Source organism: Podarcis cretensis, assembly GCF_951804945.1.
Source record: "Podarcis cretensis genome assembly, chromosome: 14".
In the NCBI taxonomy this organism is placed as follows: Eukaryota; Metazoa; Chordata; class Lepidosauria; order Squamata; family Lacertidae; genus Podarcis; species Podarcis cretensis.
The window spans coordinates 16516186-16530711 of NC_137183.1; the positions used below are offsets into that span (position 1 = coordinate 16516186).

The following is a 14526-nucleotide window of genomic DNA, read 5'->3' on the forward strand; positions in this document are numbered from 1 at the left end:
TCTGGGTTTTATATTATTTCTTCAGTTTTTACTGCAGGTGGCTCAGTGCCTCCCACCTCGTACTATCGATATTCACAAGCAATATCACAAACTTTGACTTGCCTCCCAAACTGCTTCTTTAGAAAACTGGTGCAGAGATGGCTAAGCAGAAAGAAAGAAAGAAAGAAAGAAAGAAAGAAAGAAAGAAAGAAAGAAAGAAAAGAAAAGAAAGCTTTATCCAAATGACGCTTACATGGAATCGTAATTGCTCTTTGCAGATGTTCCGTGGAAGCTGCAGCAATAAGGACCACTGACAGCTCATCATGACCCAAAGATACATAGCATAACAAGCTTATAATGTAAGTAAAAGTTAACATATATTTCAAGTTATTATTTTCTGTCATTTTGAGTTTTGCAGCTGTGTAATCTGATGTGGCAGCTTTGCTTAAAATTTTCTATGAAAACTGCTTTGCTTTCAAAGAAAAATGGGATATAAATGTGTGTGTATTTTTAAAAAGAATAAAGCAGATGGTGTTTTAAGGGAGAGAGTATGGTTGTGACACTGTGAAGCTGTAGGTTTTAATAGTTATGCAAGTCAGGTATTGCATGCATGCCAAACAGCTGCCCCCAAATCACGAAATCGCGTAGGTGGGCATCGCAACGCCATTCAGAATCCGGAGTGTGCCGGGCTCCTCTAGAGCAAAACAAGGACACACAAAGTCCTGAAAGTGGTTGTGGAAGGTGTACAGGTGTTGCATAATATCCGTGTTAAAAAACGACAGGCTCCCTTTGTCGTAATCAAGCAAAAGTCCAATCCTCCGGGGAGGGAGAGTAATCGTAATGTCTGGAGTCATCCCATTGTTCAGAAACTCGTAGGTATGTCTGTGCAAGAGAGAAAGAAAATGCATGCCATTAGAAGCTCTTAGAGCAGACTGAATTTTGTTTTTTTAGTAGGGGCTGTGTTCTGCAAAGTGTCATTGATGCGATAATAGTGCATTAGTGGTAGATTTTTACTGGACATTATTCTAGTTCTATTAGCTGTTTTCCTATGCTTCTCCACTGTTATTTCATTTTTGCCACCTGGAGCGGCACCCATGCACTGTTAATGCAAATAATAATAATAATAATAATAATAATAATAATAATAATTTATTTATTTATATCCCGCCTATCTGGCTGGGTTTCCCCAGCTGCTCTGGGCGGCTCCCAACAGAGTATTAAAAACACGATAAAACATCAAACATTAAAAACTTCCTTAAACAGGGCTGCCTTCAGATGTCTTCTAAAAATCAGATAGTTGTTTATTTCCTTGACATCTGATGGGAGAGCGTTCCACAGGGCAGGCGCCACTACCGAGAAGGCCCCCGGCCTGGTTTGTTTGTCTGTTTGTTTGAGCAAGTGCTTTATAAATGTTCTTTTTTTAAAAAAAAGTGCAGGAGGGAAAAAAATTAACCAGAACTTTTGTGATATAAAAAGTGACAAGAGTTTCAGCAGGAAGGCATGAGAACATGCATATATTGGAAATTAAGCAGCGCATCCAGCTCTAAGCTTTTGCAGGTGCAGACGGTATTGAAAGCAAGATCGTTTACAACTGGGCAGTTGCACCAGAAGATCACGGTGCTGAAAGTGCCAGGGTCATGGGTCTGAGCCCTGTATGGGTGCATATTCCTGCACTGCAAGGGGTTGGACTAGATGATCCATGGGGTTCCTTCCAACGCTATGATTGCTTTGGTCTAAACCACTGAGCCTCTTGGGCTTGCCAATCAGAAGGTCGGCAGTTTGAATCCCCACAATGGAGTGAGCTCCTGTCACTCTGTCCCAGCTCCTGCCAACCTAGCAGTCCGAAAGCACGCCAGTGCAAGTAGATAAACAGGTACCACTGTGGTGGGAAGGTTAATGGTGTTTCCGTGCGATCTGACACTTGTCACAGTGTCCCGTTGAGCCAGAAGTGGTTTAGTCCTGCTGGCCACATGACCTGGAGAGCTGTCTGTGGACAAACGCCAGCTCCCTCGGCCTGAAAGTGAGATGAGCACCGCAACCCCATAGTCGCCTTTGACTGGACTTAACCGTCCAGGGGTCCTTTACCTTTACCTTTTACCTCTATGGCCTGGAAGCGTTTGTACCTGGAAGAGTTGACTGTGTGCCTCATACACCAGGAGGCATGGCTTGTTCCCAAGTAGCTGTCTCGAGAAACATTTTCAAAAGCCACACCAACACGGTACTCCATATTTTCATTGACGTCCACCTCCCAGTAATGTTTGCCTTGGAACGGTATTGGGTTTCCCAAGATAGCGATGGATCTGGCAAAAGGAAATGTGGGAAATACTGTATATTCCCTTGCTATAGAGAATATCTGAAGGTAGCCAACATCTGTGACAGGGTTCCCAACCTTTAGTGAGTATATTTGGCTATTTGAAGGTGTGTTGTGAGCACACCATTTGTGGCCACACCCCTCCTCCCTCCCTGGATCAGTTCCCTCCTTGAGAGAAAGAAAGAAAGAAAGAAAGAAAGAAAGAAAGAAAGAAAGAAAGAAAGAAAGAAAGACGGGCGTGTACACACACTTTGCTTTTCCAAGGGATCAGGGTAAGAGTCAGGTACAGGTGGGTTAACCTGAGCCTGAAAAACACATAGAGCTGAAAGAGGAAGTGGGAAAGAGTGGCACCGTTCCAACTTCCTCCTTCAACTCCGTGTACTTTTCAAGGGAGGAAAGGGCAACCGCTCTCACCACCTCACCCCAAGTGAATGGATGAGCTCTCAGAGTCTTTACTGGCACCAGGAGAACACCATGTGTCCTGTTGACAGCTGTTGAACCTTATCACAAGACCACTGGATTTATGAGGGAGCATAGATCTGATTCAACGTGACCCTGACTACTACCATGTTTATAGACCAATTTTGTTTGCTAGGAAATCAGTGGCTTAAAGTTCTTCAGCGCCCATTTGCCTGGTGGCATGCCCGTTCCATAGTATAATGACGCTCACAAGCCCAGGAATTTGGAATCCTTGGCTGGAAGTCGTGCTGCATTTTAACTGGAACAGAGAATGCAAAATGGTGCTGTTTGGACAATGCTGCATTGAATGATGCAAGTGATGACGTTTGGTGGGGAGCCTATTTGCAACAATCTGAGGACACGGGACTACAATATCCTAGTGGTGAAGGCAAAAAGTGCAATTCATGTGCATTCTTGTTGGAAGATTAATCCTGCTGCAAGGGGTAAAAAAAAATTAATGGATGTACCGTGCCATATTAGAAGCAAAAAAAAACTTGTTTTGATGAATTGGAAGAGCTGCAAAAAGATCCCACTGAGCACATGGATTGAGAGTATGGACAGACTAGTTACATACAAATGAATTGCATACCAATGCAAATTAAGAATGGCTAAATATGAAGAAATCTGGAAGGAATACTTAAGCGATAGAGTGGAAAATGGTGGGAAGTAGGGGGAGGAGAGGTGGGGAAATATTGTTTAAAAGGTGTAGTTATAGGTACTCAAATCTGAATTGTTAAATTGTGTTATTAGTGTTGTTGTGGTTTTTGTTGTATGTGTTTTTTGTGTTTGCTGCTTGTATTGAAAAAATGATTAAATTAATTAATAATAATAATAATAATAATAATAATAATAATAAAGATTAGTCCTGCTGCGTTTAATGGGACTCTCTCCCAAGTATATAAGCATACGATTGCGGCGTCCATCTGTTGCAGTTTACTGTCGTAGCAAATACAGGACTTAGATCAATAAGGCACCTGATTAGCAGTGCACAAAATTCCGTCACAAAGATTATAATTTATCCGCATAACGTAAAAAGAAATTAAGAGAATTATATATACAAAACTTAATACATTGCCATTTTTATCATAACAAGAAATCTTACAGTGCAATTCTAGGCATGCTTACCCAGAACTAAGTCCCGCTTAAGGCCACATTCACGGCATATATTTAAAACAGTATCATACCGCTTCAAACAGTCATGGCTTCCCCCAAAGGATTATGGGAGCTGTAGTTTGTTAAGTGTGCTGAGAGTTGTTTGGAGACCCAGTTTTCCCCTCACAGAGCTGCAATTTTCAGAGCTCCCTGTGAAGAGCAATTGACTGTTCAGCCACTCTGAAAATTATAACTCTGTGGTACCATAGTGCTTTAAATGTATGGTATGAATGTGACCTTGGCCATACTCAGAACAGACCCTCTGAAATTAATGAACCTAAGTTAGACATGCTTATTAACTTCACTGGGTCTACTCTGAGTAGGACTAACCTTGAATACCACCCAGTGTTTAATGGGGTTCTCCCATAGGGACAGCAACCAAACAGGGTAGAGGTCTAGCCTTACCCCTCTTTCTCCTCGTTTTAAGTGGAATTCATTCATTTACTCTCTGGTAAACATCACCCAGAATTGTCAGCTGTGTGTTGTAAGGAGGAATCTTTTGGGAGGGGGTGTGTGTGATATCTGCATATCAGTTTGTGTATAAGCTAGCGTTGCCATGGCAATCACAGCAACTTTTGGAATTAAGTGGGAGGGAAGACACTTGTCTGCTTCCTGTAGAATCTATTAATGTGCAAAAAAGCAAGAGATTGCTACAAGGACCGCATCATGTAATTAGGATGACTTTAAAACCCTCACAGCTGTGCGATTAAGAGCACAGATTTGTGATGGAATCCAGAGGCGCTCGTCCTTTTCTTTTTGCATTTTGGGCTGTCTGGAAGCCAAGATGAGGGGCAAACGGGGCTCGCAGGCAACATCAGACCAGCATGCACAAACGCTGCTAAAATTACAGGTTTCCCCCATCTTTTATGGAACCCCAGAGGAACGCCAGAGGGGAGAGGAAATTCATTCACAACATAAATGTGATAAAATGGCTGAGGGAATACAAGTTTCCCTGCAGTGTAAACTGTCCTGTCAGAAAAACCAGAATGCGTTGGCTCCGCCTCTCACGTGTTCTGACTCCACCTACTTTTCATTCACGCTCCCTGATCTCTACCCCACCAGTCCCAATGTCTGAGAGAGGAGGCAGACATTCCCTGTTGATTTTTTTTCCTTTTTTTACTGCGCTTGAGCACTGATCGGAAGAATCTTTGCATCAGCCACTAGCCATAGCAATAAAATAAAATGTACTGAAGATAGAGGTAAAAACTTAACTATACAAAATACATTTTGGAGGTTTACACCAATAATCAAAAAATAGATCTTATTCTAATTGCCCCTGCTAAAGATTTTGCAGTTTTTGCTGTCACCTGATTATCTTGATCTGCTAGAAAATAGGGCTCAGTAGCAATGTTTGAGCGGCCCGGCATGGACAATAATAGAGGGGTGAAAAGCTCACTCCTCAAATCTTTATAAAGAGTGTAAGCCGGAAGTACATGAGCCACAGACTCAATACAGTACTGCCATCTCAACAGGGACATAACCGGTTTTCCAGCGGAATTTGAGCACACTTCATGGCTGGCTTGCCCCGAAAGTGTGTCTGAAAACCATCCTTTACTATTATATTAACCCTTTGAGAAGGCATTTTTGAAAGGTGCATGTTATGTACTAAGCTTGGATCCTAGAACAATAGGCAAGTAGGATCCTAGAATCCAACAACTGATTGGCCTGCAGGAAAAGACCAATCAGGCTCCAGGAGGAAGTTAATCAGCCAATTAGGCTGGTAGGATGCAACAACTGATTAACCTGCAGGAAAAGACCAATCAGGCTCCAGGAGGGAAACAGAATCAGCCAATTAGACGGGACTCATTGTGTAAATAATGTATATAAAAGGTTTGGGGGGCAATTGAATCACTGTTTCACAAGCTGCAATAAAGAGCATGAAATCACTACAGAACTCCGAGTATATTTCAGTGCTGATCCCTGCCAAAGAAGAAACGGTGAAATACTGTAAAATTGTATGCTTGTAAGCCTATGAAACAGGCCTATAGATTCCATACCTTGTAAAGCTGTTTTCACGGAAGGGCCAGTCACATTTGGGACTCTCAGTTTTGCAACATGCAATTGTCAATCCGTCTTCTAGCACAGACAGCGAGGGGTGGGCCGTCTCCTCATTCAGAGTAAAGGAAGTTCCTGTGAAAGGATGGAAGATTGTAGCCAGCAGGGACTGCAGAATCTTGCAAATGCAAACAACTCCTGTATGATGGCCCCATTGGCACATGCCCAGTGTTTCTCCCCTGGAATTGGGGCCTACCGTGCCACGCCACAACCCACTCACCCCTTCCCAGGTCTAGGTAAGCAACCATTCTTCCCATACAGGTGTGAAGAATTGTTCTTGTAATTACTACCCAGTACGTTTCCGAGCACAACTCAAAGTGTTGGTGCTGACCTTTAAAGCCCTAAACGGCCTCGGTCCTGTATGCCTGAAGGAGCGTATCCACCTCCATCGTCCAGCCCAGACACTGAGGTCCAGTGCCAAGGGCCTTCTGGCGGTTCCCTTGCTGTGAGAAGCCAAGTTACAGGGAACCAGGCAGAGAGCCTACTCGGTAGTGGCACCCGCCCTGTGGAACACCCTCCCACCAGATATCAAAGAGAAAAACAACTAACAAACTTTTAGAAGACATCTGAAGGCAGCCCTATTTAGGGAAGATTTAAATGTTTAATTGGTTATTGTATTTTAATGTTGTGTTGGAAGCCGCCCAGAGTGGCTGGGGAAACCCAGCCAGATGGGCAGGGTTTAAATAATAAATTATTATTATTATTATTATTATTATTATTATTATTATTATACCTGTGCTTAGGATGGAGACAGGCTCGCTCCGCTCACTGAAACCTCCCATGTTGACGGCTTTCACAGAGAGCAAGTAGTTGTGTCCTGGCTCCAGCTGAATCAGCGCTTCACAATTTGGAATGCCAACAATGGACCTGGAGAGAGAGAAAAACAGAAGGAAGCCTAACGGATCACTGTTGTCAAGGGAGCACAAAAGGCATCTGAGGAAGAGTGGAGAAATGAGGCAGAAAGAGTCATCCCTCACCCCCCTCCACATCTGTTTTGATATTGGGATCAAAATCAAAATCTTGGGGGCGGGACAAAGGCAGCAGTCTGAGGTAAGCTAGGAACCAGAAGCTCCAATCAGCACAAAGAGCGAGAAGACAGACGTCTGAGTAGCTAAAAGCTCCCTTTTCATGCTGATTGGTGGCTCTTGGGTGGAGACTGGATCCCTACTGCAGAAATAGCAAAGGGTCTTTCACCCCTTGCAATCCCCAAGGCCCAATGGTCTCAGTGTGGGTCAGGTGTGCCTACTGTAAAAGAAGGGTACAGTCATACCTCGGGCTGAAGTAGCTTCAGGTTGAGCTTCAGGTTGCGCTCTGCGGTGACCCGGAAGTAACGGAGCGCGTTACTTCTGGGTTTCACCGCTCATGCATGCGCAGACTCTCAAAATGACGTCACGCGCATGCGAAACACAACCCGTGCATGCACAGTCGCATGTTATGTTCTACCCAGGATGCAAATGGGGCTCCAGAATGGATCCCATTTGTATCCAGAGTTACCACTGTAAAGGTAAAGGACCCCTGGATGGTTAAGTCCAGTCAAAGGTGACTATGGGGTTGTGGCGCTCATCTCGCTTTCAGGCCGAGGAAGCTGGCATTTGTCCACAGACAGCTTTCCGGGTGGTGTGGCCAGCAGGACTAAACCGCTTCTGGTGCAACGGGGCACTGTGATGGAAGCCAGAGCGCATGAAAACGCTGTGTACCTTCCTGCCGCAGCGGTACCAATTTATCTACTTGCACTGGTTTGCTTTCAAACTGCTAGGTTGGCAAGAACTGAGCAACAGGAGCTCATACCGTCATGGGGATTCGAACCGCCGACCTTCTGACTGGCAAGCCCAAGAGGCTCAATGGTTTAGACCACAGCGCCACCCACATCCCTGTGCATCTACTGTAATGTATGTATTATCAACTAAATACCATAAAAAAGGCACGTGGCCTTTTTAAGAGAAATAGCTATGACCCAGGAGACCTGCTATAGAGAAGCTTCTTGCCTTGTATGCAGCCTCCCAGGCCTTATCGGGAATGAAGTTTGCTAACCCTTAGCTCAGAATGCCAACCTTCCCCTTTCTGCCTCCCTCTTTCCGCTTGGCTCTTTGGGTGTTTTGAAAAACATGGCCCGAGCATTGCATGCATCTAATACTATGCAACTCACTCGGTAATGATGTTCCCGTCCTCTCCATCTGTCAGCTTGGACAATTCAGCTGTGTAGGAGTCAACAGGATTTGTGTTCCCAGATTCCCAGCGCACCAGTGCTGCATGTTCACAACTCTGGATCTCCTTCCTTTTGAGGACAGGTGCTAAAGGAGCTTTAAAAAAAAGAAGCAGATAAATATTTTTTCCCCTGAGCCATTTGGTTATGAGATATACTATGAAGGTTTGTCTTTTAAAAGTATTACAGTATTAAGGTTTTCATTGATTAACTTGAAAACAAAGATCAAAGACACACACACAGATCAGCCCCTCCACAGTGGTTGGGCTTTCAGCATCCACTCAGATGATCAGTTCTTCCTGCCCCCCTCCCCTGCTGAATATTTACATTAATTTATTCCTTTATTTCATCGCAGTTTTTATATTCCACCATCTCATGTAAAATATCAAGGCGGTATTCAGCAATTTATGCAAATATGATGAAGTATTTGGAACTCCCTCCCACTTGAAATCAGGCAGGCACCATCCTTGCTAAAGTTCAGGCTCCTGGTTAAAACAATATCGTTTCAGATGGTCTTTGCACCATGAATTCCTATTTAATGTTTTAAAATTTCCTCTCCTCATGTTTTTGTTTCCATTTTTGAGATTTTAAATTTCTCAGGTTTAAAGTGCTTGAAGTTTAATTGATGTTTTACATTTTGTATATTTATTTTATCTTCGTAAGCTGCTTTGAGACACAGATGATTAAAAAGCAGGATATAATCTTTAAAAATATCTATGAATTTCTTATTTTTATTTCTTTATGAAATTTGTATACCGCCCGCCCTATACCTGTAGATCTCACAACATAAAATCACAATATAACCCCCCCCCAGAAAATACATAATAAAAACAAAAACAAACCAATAAATAATATAATTATTAATATACATAAATATATAAACAAACAAAAATAAAATACTATACCTGCAGTACAAAATTATCATTAAAATGTCTGGCTAATCTTGAGAAAATTTAAGCTGAGTAGGCCTGTGGGATGCAGGTGCCGCTGTGGGTTAAACCACAGAGCCGAGGACTTCCTGATTAGAAGGTTGGCGGTTCGAATCCCCACAATGGGGTGAGCTCCCGTTGCTCGGTCCCTGCTCCTGCCAACCTAGCAGTTCAAAACCACATCAAAAGTGCAAGTAGATCACATCAAACTTGCACTCCGGCGGGAAGGTAAACATCGTTTTCGTGCGCTGCTCTGGTTCGCTAGAAGCGGCTTAGTCATGCTGGCCACATGACCCGGAAGCTGTACGCCGGCTCCCTCGGCCAGTAAAGCGAGATGAGCGCCGCAACCCCAGAGTCGTCTGCGACTGGACCTAATGGTCAGGGGTCCCTTTACCTTTACCTTTAGGCCTGTTGGCATAAAAGGATCTTGAACAGATCCTTGAAAGTTAACAGTGTGATTGCCTGCCAAATTATCTACTAGAAAAGGCTTTTATAGTGTTGTTTTGTCTTTGTAAGCAGCTCTGCTGGGATGTAAGTATTTGAGATAAATAAAAAAAAAACTTGCAGAGTTCAACAAACTTTAGCTGGTTCACGCCCCACTTCTGTAGACTTTGCTTCGTTCAAAACTCAGGAAAAGGCGAATGTCAAAAGCCATTCGAAATCTGAAATGCATTTACCTGTGATGTAAACAGCTCGTTCACTCGCTGAACCGACCCCAGCTCTGTTGAGGGCTTTCACCCAAAACTCATACTGCGCGTTTGGCGCCAGGTTAGTAACTCTGCAATATGTTTCTTTCACGTTTAGCATAAACGCTGCAGTGAGAAAGCGGAAGATTTAGGAGGTTATTTTTAAATGGCATTTTCCGAAACACGCTTCTAAGCAGGAACCCTTTCAAAATCTGCTGCGCCATTTCATAGTTCAGTGGCGGGAGCCTCTCAGCCAGATTTAATTTTCAAATAAAAACAAAGATAATGCTTTGTATTTTCCTACTGGCTCGCCAGTTTTTAAAAAGGTTTCAGGACTGTTGTTTCAGGACCCCAGACAACCTACTTGACAGGTACTTGAAATTATAGCTCTGTGGGGGGGGGGTACTACAGTTCCCAGAATTCTTTGAGGGCAGTCATGGTGTATAGATAGCCTTACCACATAGCTGTCAACTTACAGATTTGAAAATAAGGGACCAGCAGCCAAAATAAGGGATTTTAGTCAACCAGTTAAAAGGTACCAGATAATTTTGGAGAGCAGCGCCGGTTTTTAGCCCTTCGTTTCCAGAGGTTGCTGCTCAAGACACCAGCTGATGAAACACTGCAATTAAATAACAACAAGCAGCAACCACTTTTCTCGCAAAACGAAGTCCAAGCTATGAAGATGCTGCTGCAGTTCTGTATCTTTTCTCTCGTGCTCCATCTGCAGCTCTCAATTCCATCAGGTGGGGCGGGAGGGGGGGGAAATAGCGCCCGAAGTAAACCCGCAGATCAGACCATCTATGCTAGTCTACCACTGCAAATCTATGGGAGAAGCGCTTGCGGTCCTTCCCTTGTAGCCCTTGGAACATCTGCCGGCGCCTCCGCCTCCTCCTCTTCCTCCTCTCTCTAAACTGCTTTCTCAATGGTTGCCCTCGCTCTCCTCTCAAGGCTCCTCATCAATTCATAGACCATGCCAGGCTGCCCATCTCATTCGGGTCCTTTGGCGGCACAGCTGCAGTATGGCCTAGCAGGAGCGGCGGTGACGGGCAGAGGGGAGGCCCCAGGCAGAGACGCCCAGTTCAGCGGCCACAAGGAGGATGGTGGCGGAAGGGCCTGAGGCTCCCGCCGGTCCCGGCAGGGAGGGGCTCCCGGGGGCCGAGGCTGGTGAGAGGAGGCCGGAGGGGGGCGGGCTGGGCAGCCAAGCAACACAGTTGGAGCCTCCCTCCTCCCTGGCCGGCAGGGAGGGAGGGAGAGGAGCTGCTTCCTTTGAAACCCGGGAAATTTAAGGGACATCCATCAATAAGGAACAGCAGCGGGACACGGTGCTGGGATAAGGGACTGTCCCTCCAAATAAGGGACGCTTGACAGCTATGCCTTACCGTCCTGCTCCTCTTTCGACGTCTCATTGCTCACTCGTTTGTAGTACAGCTGGTAGCTTTCGACAATATCTTCTGAAAAGAAGCTCCAGCAGACTTTCACGGACGTACCAGTAGCAGAATTGGGATCCTGGGTGTTCATTACTGGTGCACAAGGAGGCAAAGGAGCTGGAACAAGGAGGGCGGAAGGGGGAAAAATAATCTGTTAAACAGAATTCACATGGTGAATTTCAAAGATCAGCAACGCCACATAACAGAAGAAATTGCTTTATATTTTATGCTTGTTTGCTTGTTGTCTGCCTGGTTTAGTATTTAGTCTACACCAAGCTGATGGTGGGGAGAACCACCAAGGGCCACACTTCTTTCTGGGCAATCTCCCGAGGGCCACATAATAGTGGTGGGGGTGGCTAGAGACAAAAGTGGGTAGAGCAACATATGTAAATTTTCGCTTTGTTTAATAGATTAGTTTCTACGTACCCACCAACCCCAGCTATTTCTTCCATTCAGACAAGAAAGAGGCATTATTGATATAATAATAATAATAATAATAATAATAATAATAATAATAATAATAATATATTTATACCCCGCCCATCTGGCTGGGTTTCCCCAGCCACTCTGGGTGGCTCCCAATAGAATTTAAAGCACAATAAAACAGCAGACATTAAAAACTTTCCTAAACATTGAGGTTTAAAGACACTTTTCAGCCAGGCAAAAATCTTTGGGGCACAAGCAAAGTCAGTAAGGAGTGTGGACGGGGGACAATTCTGAGGGTCAGATAGAAACCAGAAATAAATACAATGAAAATACCAGGGACTGAATTAATGGAGTCCATTAGTTGCTGAATGTCTGAGAAATCTATGACCCGGGCTTCAAAATTTGTCGGCACTGAAAGATCTATATCCACGTCCTTTTTCAAGAAGTCGACCAATCTGCAAGTGCCAGAGAAATGGAGAGTAAGACAGCAACTCTAAGAGCTTGGCTATATATTAATGTCTCATATTTTCTCATTTGTGTGTGTTAGATAGATATAGATATATATATATATCCATTACGTCAAAATCATCCTCATCATTATTATTATGTACAGTATACAAGTGGGATCTGCAACAAAATGTTGCAGCGTGGACTGCCCTTGTTCAGAATACTCCATTCCTTTCCCCCCATCTCACATGGTTTTCTCTTCTCCACTCAGCGATCTGTTAGCATTCTGTGTCCACTGAGCATGCTCAGTCCCCATGGTACTACTGGGAGGCATTCCACACACACACACACACACACACACACGCCCGGCCACCTTTAGTAATTTTTATTCCTAAATAATTTTTGTACTTCTGCTATTCACACCTGGTGATATGCCCATGAATGGTGGCAATCTAAGCTACATAAGGACCAACATTTGGAAAGTTGAGTTTCTTAGTTACTATTTAATGCTTCTGTCCCATTCTTCTGTCAGATGAATACTTAAATTACAGAAGAAAGAGCAATACAATATGGTATCCCCAAACTTGGTGCCCTCCGGATATTTTGGCCTACACCTCCTGCTAGCCCCAGCATGGCCAATGGCCAGGGATGATGGGAACTGTAGTTCAAAACATCTGGAGGGTACCAGGAGGTTGAAGAAGGCTGCAGTTGGACAATATTGGAGCCACAAATCAAACACAGACCCTCCAAGCGTCCCTATTTTCAGGGACATCCCTGATTTAGAGAAGTCATCCCAGCTTCTGATTTGATCCCGGAATGCCCCACTTTTCCTTAAAGGTAAAGGTAAAGGGACCCCTGACCATTAGGTTCAGTCGTGGCCGACTCTGGGGTTGCGTCGCTCATCTCGCTTTATTGGCCGAGGGAGCCAGTATACAGCTTCTGGGTCATGTGACCAGCATGACTAAACCGCTTCTGGCGAACCAGAGCAGTGCACAGAAACGCCGTTTACCTACCCGCTGGAGCGGTACCTATTTATCTACTTGCACTTGGACGTGCTTTCGAACTGCTAGGTTGGCAGGAGCAGGGACCGAGCAACGGGAGCTCACCCCGTCACGGGGATTCAAACCGCCGACCTTCTGATCGGCAAGTCCTAGGCTCTGTGGTTTAACCCACAGCGCCACCCGTGTCACTTTTCCTTAAAGGTAAGGACAGACTCTGGGGTTGTGCGCCCATCTCACTTAAGAGGCCAGGGGCCAGCGCTGTCCGCAGACACTTCCGGGTCACGTGGCCAGCGTGACATCGCTGCTCTGGCGAGCCAGAGCCGCACACGGAAACGCCGTTTACCTTCCCGCTGGTAAGCGGTCCCTATTTATCTACTTGCACCCGGAGGTGCTTTCGAACTGCTAGGTTGGCAGGCGCTGGGACCGAGCAGCGGGAGCGCACCCCGCCGCAGGGATTCGAACCGCCGACCTTTCGATCGGCAAGTCCTAGGCGCTGAGGCTTTAACCCACAGCGCCACCTGCGTCCCTCACTTTTCCTTAGGAAGTCCCTATTTTCATCAGAGAAATGTTAGAGGGTATGGAGTTATCCAACCCCCGAGCCGTCTGATGACAACCCTCTATAGGGAAGTTGTTTGTTTTAATATGTGTTGGAAGCTGCCCAGAGTGGCTGGGGCAACCCAGTAAGATGTGTGGGGTATAAATAGTAAAATTATCATTATGGAATGGGACATCCCTATTTTCATCGGGGAAATGTTGTTAGGACATGCAAACACAATCATTACAAGTTCACTTTTGACCATGGGATGGTGACGACCACTCTCAACCCAACCTATCTCACAACTTGTTGCATGGATAAAAGCTGGGAGAAAACCATGTCTTTCACCCTGATCCATTTGTAATAAACATGAGGGATGGACACAGGCTCTGAAGCATAAGAAAGATATTCAGTATCTTAAGTATGCAGGAGGGTAAGGAACTACGAATTCAGGGCTTAATATTACCTGTGGCTTGTAGCTACTGCAGCCTGTAGACAAGAAAGGCAGAGAGAGAGAGAGAGAGAGAGAGAGAGAGAGAGAGAGAGAGAGGAAAAGAAGGTGGTTTAATGATAGGAACACATTATAATCAAAATTAAAGGGGCACAGGAATGCTAAGGTATGCAACAGCAACAACAAAGGTTTTGCCATTTAACCACAAAATACTATTGTTCATAAAAATGGCACCTATTGATCTAGTAACTTGGAACTTGACATACATGATTTACCTGAAGAGGTCTATGATATGCCGAATTTCAAACAGATATAATAAAATTACCACAAGTTCAGCAGGTTAAAAAGTGCTGAAAAGTGACACATTTCTCCTTTCTAATCCACTTATCATATATTTATTTCCAATCTTGGTGAAAACTACTACCGTACTTTATTTTGGCTTGTCAAGGAAGGCATGCTTCCATG

General features: G+C 44.6%; 1 protein-coding gene across 3 annotated transcripts in view; it reads right to left on the minus strand.

Annotated features, from left to right (window-relative positions):
* Positions 1 to 14526, minus strand: part of FSD2 (fibronectin type III and SPRY domain containing 2) — a 28412-nt gene continuing 13886 nt past the window's right edge. For all 3 annotated transcript variants that reach the window (XM_079954268.1, XM_079954269.1, XM_079954270.1), the window contains 9 exons: positions 14077 to 14099; positions 11961 to 12082; positions 11154 to 11318; positions 9766 to 9900; positions 8103 to 8256; positions 6690 to 6823; positions 5899 to 6031; positions 2103 to 2279; positions 1 to 861 (listed from right to left, as the gene is read on the minus strand). In XM_079954268.1, coding sequence (XP_079810394.1) covers positions 612 to 861; positions 2103 to 2279; positions 5899 to 6031; positions 6690 to 6823; positions 8103 to 8256; positions 9766 to 9900; positions 11154 to 11318; positions 11961 to 12082; positions 14077 to 14099 — 1293 coding nt within the window. In that variant the 3' untranslated portion in view covers positions 1 to 611. The remainder of the gene's footprint in view (positions 862 to 2102; positions 2280 to 5898; positions 6032 to 6689; positions 6824 to 8102; positions 8257 to 9765; positions 9901 to 11153; positions 11319 to 11960; positions 12083 to 14076; positions 14100 to 14526) is intronic.